The sequence below is a fragment of the Triturus cristatus genome, chromosome 3_2 (genome assembly GCF_964204655.1).
Source record: "Triturus cristatus chromosome 3_2, aTriCri1.1, whole genome shotgun sequence".
Lineage (NCBI taxonomy): Eukaryota > Metazoa > Chordata > Amphibia > Caudata > Salamandridae > Triturus > Triturus cristatus.
Genome location: NC_140584.1, coordinates 1,032,828,951 through 1,032,848,873, shown reverse-complemented (window position 1 = coordinate 1,032,848,873; position 19,923 = coordinate 1,032,828,951). Strand labels below are relative to the sequence as shown.

Below are 19,923 nucleotides of genomic sequence, written 5' to 3'. Positions count from 1 at the left end.
AATACTGAAGGATCTCTCAAAGGGGCGTGGCTGAAGTAATTAAGGGTGTGACTTAAAACACATAAACTAATAATCTGTGCCCAGCATAGGGTGCAGCCCTCCTGGTATTTTACTGCTTCTGTTATTGCATCCAAATATATATATATATATATGTATATATTTACGTCAAGGTTACCCAAAGGCTGGCACACCCAGGTAGGTTACGCTTCTGACAATTCAACGGCAATCCACAGACATGATTCCCCACAGTTCATTTGGTCCGACGCGTTTCAAGCATGTCGCCCTTCCTCATGGACCTAGGAAGACATGACAGCAACTGTGTTAGCTACTAATGCGTTCCCTCTTTTATTTCCATTCTTTCGCCAATGCACGTTCCAATGAACAACAATAATGCATGATGGGATTAGTAGTATCAATTATACCCCAATGGGTCACATGCTTCCAAGAATCCTTTCAACAAAGTTCTTACTGGGCGTAGAATCAATCCGTTAGTGCCGCTTTTCAACATTCAACAGAGCACCTCCTGTTCGCCCTCGCACCATGGATACGTAGGCGGACCCGCTTCAATCCGCAGTGGTGCCAAGCCGTGGCCGGGTTAGCCACTAATTTATTTACGTCAAGGTTACCCAAAGGCTGGCACACCCAGGTAGGTTACGCTTCTGACAATTCAACGGCAATCCACACACATGATTCTCCACAGTTCATTTGGTCCGACGCGTTTCAAGCATGTCGCCCTTCCTCATGGACCTAGGAAGACATGACAGCAACTGTGTTAGCTACTAATGCGTTCCCTCTTTTATTTCCATTCTTTCGCCAATGCACGTTCCAATGAACAACAATAATGCATGATGGGATTAGTAGTATCAATTATACCCCAATGGGTCACATGCTGCCAAGAATCCTTTCAACAAAGTTCTTACTGGGCGTAGAATCAATCCATTAGTGCCGCTTTTCAACATTCAACAGAGCACATCCTGTTCGCCCTCGCACCATGGATACGTAGGCGGACCCGCTTCAATCCGCAGTGGTGCCAAGCCGTGGCCGGGTTAGCCACTAATTTATTTACGTCAAGGTTACCCAAAGGCTGGCACACCCAGGTAGGTTACGCTTCTGACAATTCAACGGCAATCCACAGACATGATTCCCCACAGTTCATTTGGTCCGACGCGTTTCAAGCATGTCGCCCTTCCTGATGGACCTAGGAAGACATGACAGCAACTGTGTTAGCTACTAATGCGTTCCCTCTTTTATTTCCATTCTTTCGCCAATGCACGTTCCAATGAACAACAATAATGCATGATGGGATTAGTAGTATCAATTATACCCCAATGGGTCACATGCTGCCAAGAATCCTTTCAACAAAGTTCTTACTGGGCGTAGAATCAATCCGTTAGTGCCGCTTTTCAACATTCAACAGAGCACCTCCTGTTCGCCCTCGCACCATGGATACGTAGGCGGACCCGCTTCAATCCGCAGTGGTGCCAAGCCGTGGCCGGGTTAGCCACTAATTTATTTACGTCAAGGTTACCCAAAGGCTGGCACACCCAGGTAGGTTACGCTTCTGACAATTCAACGGCAATCCACAGACATGATTCCCCACAGTTCATTTGGTCCGACGCGTTTCAAGCATGTCGCCCTTCCTCATGGACCTAGGAAGACATGACAGCAACTGTGTTAGCTACTAATGCGTTCCCTCTTTTATTTCCATTCTTTCGCCAATGCACGTTCCAATGAACAACAATAATGCATGATGGGATTAGTAGTATCAATTATACCCCAATGGGTCACATGCTGCCAAGAATCCTTTCAGCAAAGTTCTTACTGGGCGTAGAATCAATCCGTTAGTGCCGCTTTTCAACATTCAACAGAGCACCTCCTGTTCGCCCTCGCACCATGGATACGTAGGCGGACCCGCTTCAATCCGTAGTGGTGCCAAGCCGTGGCCGGGTTAGCCACTAATTTATTTACGTCAAGGTTACCCAAAGGCTGGCACACCCAGGTAGGTTACGCTTCTGACAATTCAACGGCAATCCACAGACATGATTCCCCACAGTTCATTTGGTCCGACGCGTTTCAAGCATGTCGCCCTTCCTCATGGACCTAGGAAGACATGACAGCAACTGTGTTAGCTACTAATGAGTTCCCTCTTTTATTTCCATTCTTTCGCCAATGCACGTTCCAATGAACAACAATAATGCATGATGGGATTAGTAGTATCAATTATACCCCAATGGGTCACATGCTGCCAAGAATCCTTTCAACAAAGTTCTTACTGGGCGTAGAATCAATCTGTTAGTGCCGCTTTTCAACATTCAACAGAAAGAACTTTGTTGAAAGGATTCTTGGCAGCATGTGACCCATTGGGGTATAATTGATACTACTAATCCCATCATGCATTATTGTCGCGTCGGACCAAATGAACTGTGGGGAATCATGTCTGTGGATTGCCGTTGAATTGTCAGAAGCGTAACCTACCTGGGTGTGCCAGCCTTTGGGTAACCTTGACGTAAATAAATTAGTGGCTAACCCGGCCACGGCTTGGCACCACTGCGGATTGAAGCGGGTCCGCCTACGTATCCATGGTGCGAGGGCGAACAGGAGGTGCTCTGTTGAATGTTGAAAAGCGGCACTAACGGATTGATTCTACGCCCAGTAAGAACTAGGTTGAAATGATTCTTGGCAGCATGTGACCCATTGGGGTATAATTGATACTACTAATCCCATCATGCATTATTGTTGTTCATTGGAACATGCATTGGCGAAAGACTGGAAATAAAAGAGGGAACGCATTAGTAGCTAACACAGTTGCTGTCATGTCTTCCTAGGTCCATGAGGAAGGACGACATGCTTGAAACGTGTCGGACCAAATGAACTGTGGGGAATCATGTCTGTGGATTGCCGTTGAATTGTCAGAAGCGTAACCTACCTGGGTGTGCCAGCCTTTGGGTAACCTTGACGTAAATATATGTATATATATATATATATATAAATATATCAGATAGATATATACTTGGATGCATTTATATATATATCTATAGATAGATAGATATATATATATAGTACTGGCGGTCACCAGTAGGTAGTTATAGTAAGGACCTTGTTTCTATTCAAAAAGCGTTTTTTATTTGCCAATATCTTTGGCACCATTTGACGAATCTTCGCAAAGTTTTCAAAACGAATGGGCCGCTCAAGTCAGCTCTTTTCTTGAAAGTTTCGGGGCGATTCCTCAAGCGGGGGCCGAGAAAAAAGGGGGTCCCAAAACATGTTTTCTCCATGTTCATTTTCATAGGAAACTGTTGACGAAGCTACAGCTCAGATTACTGAACAGAACTACACCAAAGTTGGCAAAAAAGTAGCTCTTGGTCCAAAGAGCACTCTTTTTTTTAATGGTGTAAATCCGTTCAGTAGTTCCTGAGAAATTCATATATTTACAAATATTAATATCTGGTGGCTGCGAAGGAGCCGCAAACCCACCCGATCTCAAGCCTGACTCTGATTGGCTGCCAACACTTCAAACCAAGAAGTGTTGGCAGCCATCTTGTGACTCGCTTGAACTCTGGGCCCCAAAGAAAAAAATAAATAGGCAGGATTCGCACTGGGTGCGCAAATCCCACGCTTCGTTTAATTAAACCCTGTAGGACTTGGCCCTTTTTGGCTAATGTCCCTAAACTTTTTGCTTTCCCCCTATACCTTTTTACTGACATGGTGTTGCCAACTTAGATGCTTTGGACACTTTGCCGCTGCTAAACAGTGTAAAATTGTAAGTGTTCCCTGTATAAAGTAATGGTAATTGGTTGTCCATGATTGGTATGTTTGCCTTACTAGTAAAGTCCCTAGTACAGTGCACTATGTGTACCAGGGCTGGTAATGCAAATGCTACTAGTGGGCCTGCGGCACTATTTGTGCCACCCACACAAGTAGCCTTAAAAAGGGAACTCAGGCCTGCCATTGCTGTGTGAGCGTGTCTGTTGCAGTCCCTCGTAAGAACTGCCCTGTGATCGTGGGCGCCTGGAGTCCAAATGAGTCTCAGCGACGCTGTGTGCGTGTGCTTTGTGCAGCCTGAGACCTTCATGACGATCGTCCTGTGATCGTGGGCACCTGGAGTCCAAGCCAGGATCAGCAACGCGGTGTGAGTGTGCTTTGTGCAGCCTGAACCCCTTTGTGAAGATTGTCCAGTGATCGTGTGAACCGGAATCCAAGTGAGTCTCATCGCCGCTGTGGGCGGGTGCGTTGTGCACCAGGAGACCTTCGTGAGGATTTGCCTTGTTATTGTGTGCACCAGAATCGAAGTGAGTCTCATCGACGCTGTGTGCATGTACATTGTGCACCGTGAGACCTTTGTGAGGATTTGCCTTGTTATCGTGTGCACCGGCATCCAAGTGAGTCCCATCGCCGCTGTGTGCGGGTGCGTTGTGCACCAGGAGACCTTCGTGAGAATTTGCCTTGTTATCGTGTGCACCGGAGTAAAGTGAGTCTCAGCGACGCTGTGCGCATGATCTTCGTGCGGCCTGAGACCTGTGTGTGGAGATGGGGTTCCCCAGGGCCAGAATCGGCCATGGGAGGGGGGTCCGCATGCCCTCCTCCCTTTGTATGCTTGTTTAAAAAAAATGAAAAATGGGTCTTGTCCCGGGGATGGGGTCCCCGGGTCAGGAGAAGGTGGGCCACACAGCCCCCTTCCTAAAATAAAAAATAAATAAAGGAAACTTTTTCCACCACTCTACAAACATGCCTCTTGGCGCACTGCTGGTGGGGTGATGTGGTCCCCTTGCGTCCTGAGTGCTTCAGGACTAAAGTGGACTTCATCACCCAAGCAGAAGTGCATCAGGAGGCGCAATTGCAGAGTGGTGTAAAAAGAGGGCATAGCCTCTGACCACCTCTCAGCTATCACACTGTGTAGGGCTTACTGGTGGTAACAAGTAGGCTAGTTGGCCCATAAGTACCCCCAGCAGTGAAGGGGACTTCATTCCCCAGCCAAGAGCACGCCAGGAAGTGTATTTGCAGAGTGGTGGGCAAAGGGGGCGTGGTCTGCTATCGGAACACAGCAATCCTGCTGTTTTCGACTTAGTGGAGGCAATACGAGGGGTAGTTGGCCCCAAGGGATTTCCTTGGGGGCCAACTACCCCATCTGTTACCTCTAGTAAGTCCCACACAATGGGATTGCTAAGAGGTCTTCGGAGACCATGCCCCCATTTGTCCACCACTCTGCAAACAAGCCTCCTGGCACACCACAGGTTGGGGGATGAAGTCCACTTTGCTCCTGAGGGACTTTGGGGGCCAAGAAGCTGTCCTGGTACCTCCTGTAAGTCCTACGCAGCGGAATTCTTGAGTGCTGATCAGAGGCTCAGCCCCACTTCTCCACCACTCTAAAAACGTGACTACTGGTTAAAGAAGCATTGCAATGCAATAGGTCTTGCATTTGCGAGAGTTAGGGCTATTGGCGTTGTAAATGTAAACGTTTTTTATTAATGTTTTTTGGAGTGGAGTGGATGTACGTTGTGTGTAATGGAATTATGTGGTGTGTTGTGCAGTGAAATTATTGGGATAGAAAGTATGTGGTATTTAGTGTATAGGAATTATGTAGAGAGGGATTATGTGTTACGGAGAGTAATTATGTGGTATGGTAGTCTGTGTTGTGGAGTGGTAACCTCAGGTTTAGTTTTCCTCGTTTCCATAGAAGCTAAACTACAAACTCAATGAGACATAAAAAAAGAAGGAACCACTGAGGAGCACTTCTGGGTCTTGTCAGAGGTATGAGCAGGGCCACTGGAATTATGCGACTGTTTGGCTGCAGCGATTTTTCCAAAAGTATACATTTTCTGTATTTGCCACATAATCCACCTTCTGCCGCATAATCTGCAGATTTGAACAAAAAAAATGTGTTTCTAGCTCAAACTGCACAAACGTTACCAAAAATGCAGCGATAAGTGTTACAGCGTGGTCGAAGGCCCTTTGCAAAGCTGGATTGATCACCTGTTACTTATTGCTAAATGTGGGTGTTAATTTGGTACTAATAGTTTGCCAACCACTCTTGCTTCTTTCTGCACCTCTCGTGCCTCATTCTGCATTTCTCTTGCTTCTTTCGACACCTTTCTTCCTCTTACTGTACTTCTCTTGCCTCTTTCTGCACATTTCTTCTTCTTTCTGCACCTCCCTTCTTTATTCACCTCTCTTATTTCTTTCTTCTGCACCTCTCTTGCCTCTTTCGGTAGCTTCTTCCCTCTTTCTGCACCTCTCTTGCCTCTTTCTGCACCTCTCTTGCCTCTTTCTGCACTTCTCTTGCCTCTCCCTCACCTCACATGCTTCTTTCTGCACTTCCCTTGCTTCTTTCTGCACCTCTCTTGCTTCTTTCTATACTCCTATTGCCTCTTTCTGAACCGTTGGTGCTTCTTTCTGCACTTCTCTTGCTTCTTTCGGCACCTCTCTTGTTTCTTTCTGTACCCCTCTTCCCTCTTTCTGTACCCCTCTTCCCTCTTTCTGCACCTCTGTTGCCTGTCTCTGCAACTCTCTTGCATTGTTCTGCACTTCTCTTGCCTCTTTCTGCACTTTTCTTGCCTCTTTCTGTTTCTGTTGCTTCTTTCTGCACTTCTCTTGCCTCTTTCTGCACCCCTCTTGCCTGTTCTGCAACTCTCTTGCATTGTTCTGCACTTCTCTTGCCTCTTTCTGCACTTTTCTTGCCTCTTTCTGTTTCTGTTGCTTCTTTCTGCACTTCTCTTGCCTCTTTCTGCACCCCTCTTGCCTGTTCTGCACTTCTATTGCTTCTTTCTGATCCTCTCTTGCTTCTTTCTGCACCCCTCTTGCCTCTTTCTCCACCCCTCTGCCCTCTTTCTGCGCCTCTCTTGACTCTCTTCTGCACCTCTCTTGCCTCTTTCTGCAGTTCTCATGCCTCTTTCTGCATCCCTTTTGCCTCTTTCTGCACCTCTGTTGGTTCTTTCTGCCCCTCTCTTGCTTCTTTCTGCACCCCTCTTGCATCTTTCTGCACCCCTCATCAATCTTTCTGCACTTCTCTTGCTTCTTTCGGATCCTCTCTTGCTTCTTTCTACACCCCTCTTGCCTCTTTCTACACCCCTCTACTCTCCTTCTTTGCCTCTCTTGACTCTTTAAGCTGTTCTCTTGCCTCTTTCTGCACCTCTCTTCCCTATTTCTGCACAGCTGTTCCCTCTTACTGTACCTCTCTTGCCTGTTTCTGAACCTCTCGTGCCTCTTAATGCACCCCTATTGCCTCTTTCTGCACCTCTGTTGGTTCTTTCTGCACTTCTCTTGCTTCTTTTTGCCCCTCTCTTGCTTCTTTCTACACCCGTCTTGCCTATTTCTGCACCCCTTTTCCCTCTTTCTGCAACTCTATTGCCTCTTTCTGCACCTCCCTTGCATGTTTTGCACCCCTCTTGCCGCTTTCTGCATCTCTCTTCCCTCTTTCTGCACTTCTCTTGCTTCTTTCTGCGCCTTTCTTCCTCTTTCTGCACATGTCCTACCTATGAAGGGGTAGTTAGAAATTAGCATTCTAAAAACCTTAGAAATTCACTGAAAAAAGCACAGGTTTCAGGAATGTTATTGTTAGGAATTTGCATTTAAAAAACCTTAGAACTTCACTGAAAAGAACAGAGGTTTCAGGGACATTATAGTTAGGATTTAGTATTTAAAAAAACCTTTAAAATTCACTGAAAAAAGACACAGGTTTCAAGGACGTTATAATTAGGCTGACATTTACCGCGCACAAAACCAGAGAAATTCAGCTTTTATAGTTAGCTGAGCTATAAACTCGTGCCTTCGCAATGCACTGCTTATGATGTCACATATTACATCACTCGTGACATGGTCAGTAACATCACTGATGTCATCTCAAATGACATAACTGATGACATTACTGATGACATCATTCAGTGACTGAGTGTTTCTAAAAAATTTAAGAATGTTATATATATGCCAAGGTGTATTTAAGAATGAGTGAAATATGAGGGTGTATGAGTGTCTTTATGGATGATTTAGTGGGTGCGTGACTGACTGTATATGTGACGTCATCAGCAACACAGTGTGGGGCGCGAGTTATAGTTAGCTCAACTAACTATAACGGCTGAATGTCTCTGGTTTTGTGCGAGTGAAATGTCAGACTAACTATAACGTCCCGGAAACCTGTGGTTTTTTCAGGGAATTTTTAAGGTTTTTTAAATACTAATTCCTAACTTTAAAGTCCCTGAAACCTGTGTTTTTTTTCAAGGAATATATATATACATATACACCAAGTAACATTACATCTACAACAAGCCAGGACTGTTGGCTTTATCAATGGTTGTTAGTTGAATAAGAAAAAAAGCTGCAACTATGCCTCCGTTGTATATAATATTGAAAATGCTTCAGTTCTGACATGATGAGACTGTGAAAGGACTATAACTTTGAAGTTACACCAAATGCAGTTATGGGTGGCACTGCTGCAAAATTATGTTTTTTTTTCTCCCTGAGGGTGAGGGCAAAAATAGAAAGCCCGATCTGAACCCGTCTCAGCACCTGCTTTTTAGAACTGCCGGTGCTGAGCACCGGCAGGACCCGGCCCACTTAAAACCCCTGGCCCAGGACTGGAAAATGTGTCCATATTGACTTGGAGTCGAGTGGGCACTTACTTCTCCCGTCCCGGAACGATTCACACCCATTTTGGTGCAAGTGATTAACCCCGTGGCATGTGCACAGATGGTTTGTGTGCCTAGCCACACTTTTTACTTCGGCAGCACAAATTGAATTCGCACGGGCACAAGTATGCATCATGATCTGCCGCTTATAACATCCATGTTCCTCCAAAGAAATGTAGGATCGTAAATGAAGGTCCGCATTCATCGACGTCTTTCTTTTGTGTGCCATTAAATAGGGTAGAATTGCGCAAGTGAATTTATGGAGTGTTATGGAGTGTTGCCGCCATCGCATGGTATATGACGGAACTGCTGGTATATTAGACTTCGTACTTAATAAAGACCGCAACAGGTGTCACAGAGTTTACAGAAGTTAGTAAAATAGTAAGCGGATGTTGGTCACTCAATAAGGTCCGGTTTCGCAAAAATCAAGGTGCTAAATACAATCAGCGGAGAGATCCACTCATCGCATCCCTGTAGCCAAAGCACGAAATGGAAATATGATTGAAGCGCATGCAGTAACCCATGGTACCCGTTTGATGCTCAGAAGTTCCAGCACTCTCCCGTTAAGTGTGTTGCACCAGTGCTGAGATGTGGTGGCACTTTCCGTTTGTGCGGGTACCCGGCAGTACCTGCCCGTCTAAAGCATTGACTACAGATCAGTATTTGATCTTCCAATCCCGATTTCCCTATTATCCCAAACTCCACCAGTTATCCTCGTGTCAACCACGATTGAAAGCCCTCCCTTAGCACCACGAATCAGCCACGGTCCAAGCCTCTGATATCACCTCAGACGGAATCACGTCTAAGACTCTTAGGCCAAGAATCCCTTTACCGTGTAAACCCCTCCCCCCCCCCCGCACCCCCCCCCCCCACACCCCACACCCCCTCCCAGCCTCCGACCACCCTCTCTCATCTCTAATAGCCTCTAACGATATCACCTTCAAAGCCCTTCTCCCAGCTTCTCTCCTCGACACAAAGCCCTACTACCCAGCCTGTGCTTCCCCCAGAGGAAGCCTCGCCTCTTAACTTTGAGCCTATAAAAGAGCAAACCTCCAGGCTTCTGCTCTCACCACTGGATCATGACCCGACCCAACCATAAAAAGCCGGTCTCTCTCTTTGATCCAAGGATAGAATATTATGTCTCATCCGTCCACTTATCCCACGTTTGAAAGTTTCAACACCCGTCATCAGCTCCCTTGATCCCACTATAGGAAGACCTACCCATGGGCGTAGGAAGTGTGGGGGACGCGGGGATATATCCCCCCCAGATTTTGGAGTGGGGGGGACACGGGGGACAAGGGTGGGGGGGGGGGCGAGGGGACAAAGGAATTTCCCCTCTCCCTTCTGTTATCGCAGGGCCATTAGCACGCGAAAGCGCTACCTAATGGCCCTGCACTTGACCTGCCTGGAGTCAGAGGCCACCCGCCCTCTGCCTTTTGTTATGCTGCAGGAAGGCTCAGCCGTTCTGGGAATGGCAGAGAACGGAGAAAAAATAAACGCGGTCTCTTTTCCTTCATGGCAAGGACCAGGGCTCGAGTCGGGGTACCACGCGGGTGGACGGCGTCCCCCCACTTATTTTACCAGGTTTTTCCGGGTGGACGCCGTCCCCCCTGCCCAAAAGCTGGACAGCATTGTGTACCAAAGATATGCTAATATTTGTAATTGGAGACTTTAAGAGGCACCGGTGGTGTGTGCAGGCTGGAGTGATTGGGAGGCGGAGCGAGCAGGCGTTAGCGGTTAACGCTTGGAATGTGTGTCCTTCTGTATCTTGTGCACTTTTGAGCACTTCGTTGTGCAACTGGGGCACCCCCTCGGGGGAGTGGGGGGGGGGGGTTGCAAAGGACATCGAGGAACAGACCAGGGGTAGCAGTGCTGTGAAATGCCCCCTCATCTAAAGGCATATGAATACTCATGAGATTCCTGTTGTGACGTCACTTCCGGTGACAGCGTCCCCCCACTTCTTTTCATGAGATTCCTGTTGTGACGTCACTTCCGGCGACAGCGTCCCCCCACTTTTTTTTTTAGGACTTGTGCCCTGGCAAGGACCGTGTCCACTACTCCTGATCTGCCTCTGGCGGCTGCCCTCCTCTCTTTATTCCTCCATCTCTTTCTGTCTCTGTCTCGCTCCTGCTTACGTGCTGATTTCAAGAGGCAGCTCTTAAGGTACTCTCTCTTGCCTCTCCTTTTCTTTATTTGTTCCCCTGTGAAATTGATCCAAAAAAGGCTGAACACTTTGGCTGTAAATGTCCTCATTTTCTGACCGTTTTCTATTGAAAAGAAAAACCTCGGAATGGAGAGAAAAAATAGTTAAATACCTAAATAAAGCAATACAGAGTGGACAGCAGACAGGCCAGACTGTTATTTACACCCACACACATTAGCGCCACTTTACAGAGTTTGCCAGTGAAAGCGCTACTTTCTTTTTATCTTCTTTCTTTGAACAACATTGTTTTCCCAGGGTGGGTAAGTGCGCCATTCCTAAAGGGACTGCAATACCTGGTTGATGGGTAGAGTGGAAACGTTTCATATGATCGTTTTCAACTTTTTAATTATTTTAGCTTATAACAGCTAGCTCCTGGCTAGGCTGCACTGGCTCCCAATTTCGGGGAGAATTAGTTTTAAGCTCCTCACTCTGGCATTTAAAGCCCTCCATGCGATTGGCCCTAACTATCTGAGGAAGCGTATTGCTTTCTATGTGCCGCGGAGGTTGCTGAGGTCGGCGGACCTGGCCAAAATGGAGGTGCCTGTGGTCAAACGTGTTCGGATGGGAGGTCGTTCCTTCCAATTTGTGACAGCCTGCTTGTGGAACGAGCTCCCACTTTCCCTTCGGAAAGCGAACAACCTCCTGGCTTTTAGGAAGGAGTTGAAGACTCTGCTCTTTACCAAGTAACCCGCTGTGACTGTAGTAGGTTTTGCCTTTGGTTTCCTGTTTCTCTGGGCCTCTTTGCTAAAGCGCCGGGACACCCTTTTGGGGTAGCCGTGCGCTCAAAAAGTGCGGCTTAACATAACATAACATAATATGCGGCTCTGTGTTTGGGGATGTGGTCATTTTTAAACCAAAGTGTATACATTTTGAAAGGATATAAGCAATGGACATTGAAAGGGGTCCCTTCCTGGTCCTGTAGCCATGTCTTGAACTTTTCAGGCAAAATCACTTACTGATTTCTGAATAATGAGTTTAAAACCGTTAAGGTAACCATGTTTTTTTCTGATTACAGTTCACATGCTTTGCTTATTCTTGCATTCCCTAGGAGTGTTTGCTTTTTCCAGGGTGTTATTCATTTTTTTCAGGCAGCATTTTACTGTTGTCTAGTGCATAATTTGAATTTAGTTGCAGCACAATTGAGTTGTGCTGAAGGCAGTGCGAGTTTCTCTCAGTGGGGCAGTATGGTGTTCAGTGTGGGAGAGAATGTGGCACTCTGGCCAGAGCTGCTGAATTTGGAACTGGAGAACCATGTTCAGACCTTCATGACCAGTTCACCATACCACACTCCTGACAGAGCTTATTCCGATGCTACACCTTAGAAGGCCCGATAGACCTTAGAAGCCCAGGTGTCTTAGCACCTGCAGGTGGACCTGTCCACCACAATCCATACTGCAGTTCACTTCCAGTCTTACGGGCAGGCATATGAAGAAGCACATCCTAGATCGACAGTGAATCTGTCACTGAGGTCACAAGACCCTTGAGGCCAGTCCACCTCACCCATTGGTACCTCCATTGGCCTTTTTCCAGCACTAGCAGTGCAACTTGCCAGGGGTTGGCAATGTAGGATTTGCATGCACATCAAACTTAGGGGGTGATTATAATGGCAGTGGGACCGCCACGTCACCCTGTCGGTGTGGCGGTCCCACCGCCATTGGTGACTGCATCACAGCCCGCCATATTACAATGGCGGGTGGTTACCTGGCGGTCGGAAAAACCAACCACCACGCATCCGACTGGCTTCTTGAGCCCGCCGGTGTGGTGGAGGGGCTCGTGGTTCCTACAATGCTGGTGGTGCCTACCATGCACCGCAGCAGGGATTACGATGTCCCTTACCCGCCAGCTTATCAATGGCGGTTCACCTGCCATGGAAATGCTGGCGAAAGGGAAATTGGGGGCCTGTAGCAGGCCCCTTTACCCCTGGCCCCCAGATATGGGTCCTGGGGGGCATCTAAGATGCCCCACAACATATCACTGCACCATGTGGCAGGCACCGATATATTTAACATGTACCTTTTTTTTTACTTTGCGGCGGATGATGCAGCCAGCAGCACCTGCTGCAATGTAAAAGATAGGCACTGCGAACACCGTAGTGGCAGTCGCATTGTAATGCCTATAGTGGGGGCTCCACCTTGAAGGCCAGCGGTCCCATTCCCCGATTCGATGGCGGTGGTACTGAAGTCCGCCTGCCATCGTAGTCAGCCCCTAAGTTTGCATTTTATGAATATGATTCAGCGGGATATAAATTGATGTTTGCAATTTAATTGACTTTGGTTGGCCTCTTATCTATGAGATTTCCCTGTTGAATGTGCCTTTACATTATACATTTTCGGTTGTATGAATTGATTGCATACTACACTCTCCTACAGGTATTAATTTGAGTGTCATTAGGAGTGTCTGGGACCAATTGTTTTCTTAGGAATTGTTTTCTTTACTAACCTTTGCAAAGGGCCCTAAACTTCACAGCAACACAAGTAGTAATTTGGGATCCGTTTGAGCTACAAAATTGTTTTGGAGGAAATCGTTAGATTATGCAGCAGATGATGTATTATGTGGCAAATATGATACAGCCATAGTTAAGTGGAAAACATTTTTCCACTTAATTTTGCCCCAACATTGTAGTTGATCAATTTGTAAGTTCCCCAAACCCAAAAGTCGAGTTCGGGCACAATTTGCACAGGGCTACTTTTAAACTGACCTCAGGCTTCAGCAGTGCACACATGCAAGCGCGGAAAGGGCTGCTGGTCTCTAAACTGCCATGCCTTATTATATTCTAGGGACTTAAAAGTAGTTCTAATCCCCCTGCCCTATTATGTACTAGGGCCTTATAGGAGAGGTCATGCCAATCATAGGGGGACCCTAACCCATAGTGCACCCTAGTGTATGTAGGTGTTTTCACTGTATTTTTAAGTGCCTCTTTCAGAATAGCACTGGCTGTTTAGGCAGAGGCCAGGGTCAGTCAGTCAGGTACCACCAGTACCAGTCAGCAAAAAGTTGAGGAGTGCCCAGGGCGGCTTTGCAACACTAGAGAAACACAAACTCAGAATGTAAAACATAACACCATGGTTGGGGGGTTCTCTTCAATAATCAAAATTGATTTCTATCCTAATGAACCCATTTTCCAACATTAGGATAGGGAAAGACTGGGGAAAAATCATAACGTTCTAATCTATACATTGAAGTTTTTATGCAGCTCTTTGATGACGGTTAATAGCTCACTGTTCAATGTTAGGATTTTAACCTATAAACTTATAAACTTCAAATACCAAAAGAATATCTCAGACAAAAGCAGTAACTCACTGACCTTTTGAATTAAAACTTTCACTAGACAAGCCTTCGATCCCTCTCAAAAAAAGAACATTAATCACCAAAGATATCTTCACATTTTTATTGTTGCCTGAAAATTGCTGGAGACCAAGAATGCAGCAGCAGGTACTTTTCAAACCATAATGCACTTGCAAACACGACGCCCCCACCCTAAGTCAGCGGCCTTTGTTTGCTTTGTGCATTAAGATGCAAGATTCATATATATGTTTTTTTTAAACATTTGGTCTCATTACTATATGAATGTAAATAACAATAAAGCATACATGCAAACTGTGACTACATGCCTGCTTTTCTCAATATTTCACTTCAATTGTATTTGTTTAACGGGCGGTGATTTGTATAGGGTCACTGGAAAGTGCACAAGGTTGTCCCTGTCCCCCCCAGAATTTTAGTGTCTCCTACGCCCCTGGACCTACCCCATAGCTTCTGAACATAGCATGTAGCAATGGAAGCCCCGCATCCCGGCCCCCCTTCACACCAATTAAAACCCCGCATCTCAGCCCCCTTTATACCAATGGAAGCCCCGCCTCTCTGCCCCCCTTCACACCAATGGAAGCCCCGCATCTCAGCCCCCTTTAATTTATACCAAAGGAAGCCCCGCATCTCAGCCCCCTTTATACAAATGGAAGCCCCGCCTCTCGGCCCTCTTCACCCCATTGGAAGCCCCGCCTCTCGACCCTCTTCACCCCAATGGAAGCCCCGCATCTCGGCCCCTGTTCACACCAATGGAAACCCCGCATCCCAGCCCCTGTTCACACCAGTGGAAGCCCCGCATCTCACCCCTTTATACAAGTGGAAGCCCCACATCTCGGCCCCGATTAATACCAATGGAAACCCCGCATCCCACCCACCACTGTTCACACCAGTGGAAGCCCTGATCCCCCCACAGGAATCCAAACCTCTCAGCTCCAGATCCTTCCATGGGAATTGATACATCTCTGCCTTTGCTCTTACAATATACTGTCCTTTTTGAAGCCCATGATCCTACCAAAGGTAGACCTACCTCCCAGCCCTGGTCGTACCATTGTAAGCCCTGTCTCGAGATAACCTAACGGCCTGCATGGAAGAGGTGAGGAAATGGATGACAGCATCCTCACTAAAATTAAATGGGGATAAAACCGAGGTCATGCTCCTCGGCCCCCCCACCCTCACTGCCTTTGACCGGCTATGGCCTCCTAGTTTAGGCCCACCACCTACCCCGAAGGAGTACATCAAAAGCCTGGGAGTGTGGCTTGACAAATCACTCACTCTGAATACCCAGGCTACCAAAACTTCAGCAACGTGTTTTGGTATCATTCGTATGCTGAGAAAAATTCTGCCCCTCCTACCCTTCGAAGCTCAACAGGTGGTCATTCAGGGCCTCATCCAGTCCCGGATAGACTTCAATAATGCTCTCTATTTGGGAGCCCCTGAATACGTGCTGCTAAAACTACAGCGAATTCAGAACTGTGCGGCACGTACGCTACTTAAGATACAGAGAAAAGAATCTGCCAAAATGGGAATTCGATCACTACATTGGCTCCCGGTGAGGGAAAGAATAAAATACAAAACCCTATGCATATCCCATCAAGCATTTTACAGAGCAAACCCGGAGATCAATCACTCTCTTCTCACTCCCTACCTCCCCGGGAAACTGCTGCGCTCAACTTATGCCTTTCTAGCCACAGTACCCAGAATTAAGAGGTCAAGAGCAGGAGGCAGGACCTTCACCTTCAATGCCGCCAAACTATGGAACTCTCTTCCCCTATCCCTTAGATCCAATCCCAGCCTCCCCTCCTTCCGCAAGGAATTAAAAACTTTCCTGTTCAGAAACTAATTCCACTCCTTTCTCCCTCAGCTATTCCCTCAGTGAATCAGTTTTTCTACTCAGCGCTTGGACGCCTTGGGGCAGCAGTCGCGCTTTATAAATCCCCTTTCATTTCATTTCATTTCATTTCAAAGCCTTGATGACGCCATGGAATTCGCTACCTCTGAACCTCTGTTCTCGCTGTAGAATATCCTGGCTCTCAAACTCTGATCACATCATGGTAGGGGCTTCACTCAACTTGTTTGTTATTATACTAATAGTCAATAATATTACATTATTCGCTATTAGTTTAATCAAAAATGGAGTACAAATAGTTGGAATATGACTTTCCCTGGCAACGGAGGTAAGTAAATAAAATGATTTTAAATGTAAGTATGTTGTGTGTGCAGTTTTGAGTGTGTTTATGTAAGAGAGTGTGTGTATGTGTGAATGTGTGCGTATGTCTTGGCAGAGTGTGCGTATGTGTGCATATGTGTGAGTGTGTGTGAATGCATGGGTATGTATAAGCATATATATGTCTAAGTGAAAGTGAATGTCAAGTGGCATGTGAAGTCACTCGCGCAACCCTTGGCATTTTGGTAAATTGACATCCATGGCTGTGGACAGTAGAACCCGGAAGTAGGGACGTTCACATTTTCTGATGTGACGTTTCATGTCATATTGAATACTATCCTCCCCTCTCCCCAGCTGGAAGGTCGTTGCTGACTATGTGGAGCAGCAGTTTGAGCAGTACTTCCGCGACGAGAGTGGATTGGACCGGAGGAACATCCAGGACAACCGCGTTCATTGCTGCCTCTACTTCATCTCGCCATTTGGCCGCGGGTATGGGGAAAGAGGCAGGCGCACCGCTGCCCACATACACATTCAGAGCATGACTCGATCAGGCTATACTGCCTGCAACCTGCACCATCTCCACTGACCCGCTTCTTCTCTCCACAGCCTGCGGCCCCTGGATATCGAATTCATGCGAGCGCTCCACGACAGGGTGAACATTGTGCCCATCCTGGGGAAGGCGGACACCCTCACACCAGCTGAGGTGGAGAAAAAGAAACAGAGGGTGAGCTCAACTGGGGGGCAATTGATGGTCTTTCTAAAGTCACAGCTGAAGGACACGTAAGGTGTCACTGAGGGGTTCAAGGTTTGCCTCATAAATGTCAGCGATGGTGCTTCTGTGATGGTGGTGATTCCATCACTCATGTCAGTGAGCTCTTCAAGGCAGTGGAGTCGCCGCCAGGTCAGTCTGGGGCTTTTGAGGTCATTCTCACTCTGAGCAGAAGGTCCTACAGAACCAGCCGCCGCTCTGGGAAATCTAACATTTCACCTCCTTTCCCTCATTTTTGTTTGACGGTTTCCACAAGACCTGCATGGCTGTTGTGTGTCTTCAGTGATAAGTTACCGCGGTTTGTTGTGGAGGTCAGTGTTAGGCAACTGAGGCTAGAAGCGATCTGAGGTGGGCGATTGAGCTGAGATTAGTAAAGAGATCGCCATGTTGGAAAGCATAAGGCTTCTGTCAAGCAGGCGATGACCCTATGAAGCCAGTGAGCCAATCCTGTGCCTTCTCTCTCCCTCGCATGTGCAGACTGTTACTGTAGCCAGAATCTGGGCCATGACCCGCCTCGGGGAGATATATACAGTTGTGGTTGCAGATGTCCTGACACTGTCCAGCAAGGGATCTCCTTCCAGTTTATACCTTTTGAGAAAGTTCCCACCAGATACTGTGAGAGTTAACAAAAAATGATGTCTTAGAACCAATTTTTCTTTTATGTTCAGTCAAAGTGTCCAAATAAAAACACCTGCAAATACTGTGTCTTTTGACATTGTCTTGCTGTGCTCAGATATCCACCCACCAACGCTGCTGCTTGACTCACCGCACAAGGCTCTCTGGAGATTCATCCTGTTTATTCAGGTTTTATCTTTAATTCTTTTATACCCTTTCTCGCGTTTTCTCAGATTCACGACGCCTCACTCGCAGTCTCCTCTCAGGGCACATATTTCTTTACCCAAGTGGTGTATGGCCAGCAATGCTTTCTGTCTCTGTGACAGCCGTTCTTTGACATATTTTTTCTCAGTTTTTCTGACCCTACTTCGCCATGAACTTGGTACCATGGTCCTGTCTATCAAGTATTGCACAAGGCAGATGCGTAGCATGAGCGCCTGTAGGTCCTTGGTGGGCACAGTCTCACCTCTTCGGGTGTGGCATGCTGAAGGCTCAATCCGATGGTGTTGTTTGTGTGTGAGGGCCCGGACTCAGTGCTTAGTGCCTGGAGTTGGACACTTGGCCGGAATCTCAGGGGCCCCTCATGCTATTTTGCAAGAACCCCTCATCATCTTGTATCACACCAGTTCCTCAGGGACCTCACCATTGGACCTACCAACCACTGTGTGATCTTAGTCAGAAGGAGCGTGAAAGCTCAAAGGAGGGCAGCCAAGGAAATAAGGAGGGGGGACTTGGGAGCGCCAGCAGTGCGTGAGCGAACGCATAGAGCACCACATCTTCTAGGCACTACATAATGCCTCGCTTCCCCTCTCCAACAGCACAAACAAGGACCTCGGCCCGCCTCCCATCTACTGAGGCGATTGCAAACAATAGTGTATTAAAGCAGTGCAAACTTCCACACACGAGTTGTGTAAGAATTTCCAGCTCACCTATGGTAACATTAGACACAGCGCAATGCAGCAAGACAACTTTCTGCTCTGTGCTGTATCCAATGGAGAGAGCAGGAATGTGCCATTTTAGATAAGCTATGGGGCGTTCCTGCTCTTTGTCTATGCTGACACACCAGAGTACAGCCTAGGACCAACTCTGGGACCCTTGCTCCATTGTGCATTGGTGCCTACCACAGCTCAAGGATGTCTACATTGCAGGCATGATACTTTTTGTGCCGGAACGGACACCTTCCTGCACAAAAACAATCCTCTGAGGCATTGCTGTACTGTTCAGCACACTTAGAAAGAAGGAAAAAATAACAAGAAATAAACATATTTCCCCTCGTTATGACTCCCCTGGGAAGGCGTACAATTTTCACGCATTCTCAGGTTTATTAGTGTAGGTAAATCTGGGAATGCGCCAAAAGCTGTGGGTAGATGCATGGGAACACCCGCGCTCCACCCATGGAATGCCTTCCTAGGGCAGAGTTACCCACGGCAGCGACTTGCGCTACTCGAGATTTACTGTGCCACGTAGAGCCATGCAAGGCAGCTCTACGTGGCATAGTAAATCTCACGTAACGGCTTGCATCACCTTGTCACCAAGAGTGATGCAACAGTGACACAGGCCCTTAGTAAATCTGGGCCCCAGTGATCACCATGTGGTTAAGTCTATTTACCCGACACATGTGTGAGAAGGCAGTGAATACCCACAAAGTCATAACATTGTGGGTATTCAAAAATATTCCCAATTTTTTATCACATTCAGTGTACCCCTAATCGTAGTGCTAAAAAGTCTGTATTTACGTTTGCAAATTGGGTTTGAAAAGCACCCACACACCCCTATATTATTTCCTGGGGGAGTGAGGGAAGGTATTTTTCCACATGGAACACATTTTTCAGGTGCAGAAAACCCGAATGGTAAAGGAGGAAGGGGTTGACTAGGCTAGGGCTGTGGTGAAGTATATGTTTTCTTACACTTATGTGTGTATTCACTGGGATGTTGTACTATTTTTTGTGATTCTGCCAAGGGCAGCAGTCAATCCCCTTGAGCTCATTGAAATAGCAAGTCAATTTCCATAGAATGGGCTGTGACTTGGTGATTATTAAAGTGTCTGATGGTGTCAGGAGTGGTAGTTGAGTTGTTGCTTTTGAGTTTGTTTGATAACCTGGACCATCGTGTGTGGCATGAGGGATTCAAGATAAGGAGAACCCCCCCCATCCATTTTCCGCCTGTAGCAGAGTTGTTGATTTATAAGCTGTCCCCAAACCCTAGTTCTGGTCTCCATGCTTAATTCTGACTGGTGCTTCTATGATCAGCC

At 47.0% G+C, this 19,923-nt stretch overlaps 1 protein-coding gene across 2 annotated transcripts in view; it reads left to right on the top strand.

The window, feature by feature from the left end:
* Positions 1 to 19,923, top strand: part of LOC146859048 (septin-4-like) — a 328,318-nt gene that overhangs the window by 239,594 nt on the left and 68,801 nt on the right. For both annotated transcript variants that reach the window (XM_085649678.1, XM_085649677.1), the window contains exons 7-8: positions 16,643 to 16,777; positions 16,895 to 17,012. In XM_085649678.1, coding sequence (XP_085505804.1) covers positions 16,643 to 16,777; positions 16,895 to 17,012 — 253 coding nt within the window. The remainder of the gene's footprint in view (positions 1 to 16,642; positions 16,778 to 16,894; positions 17,013 to 19,923) is intronic.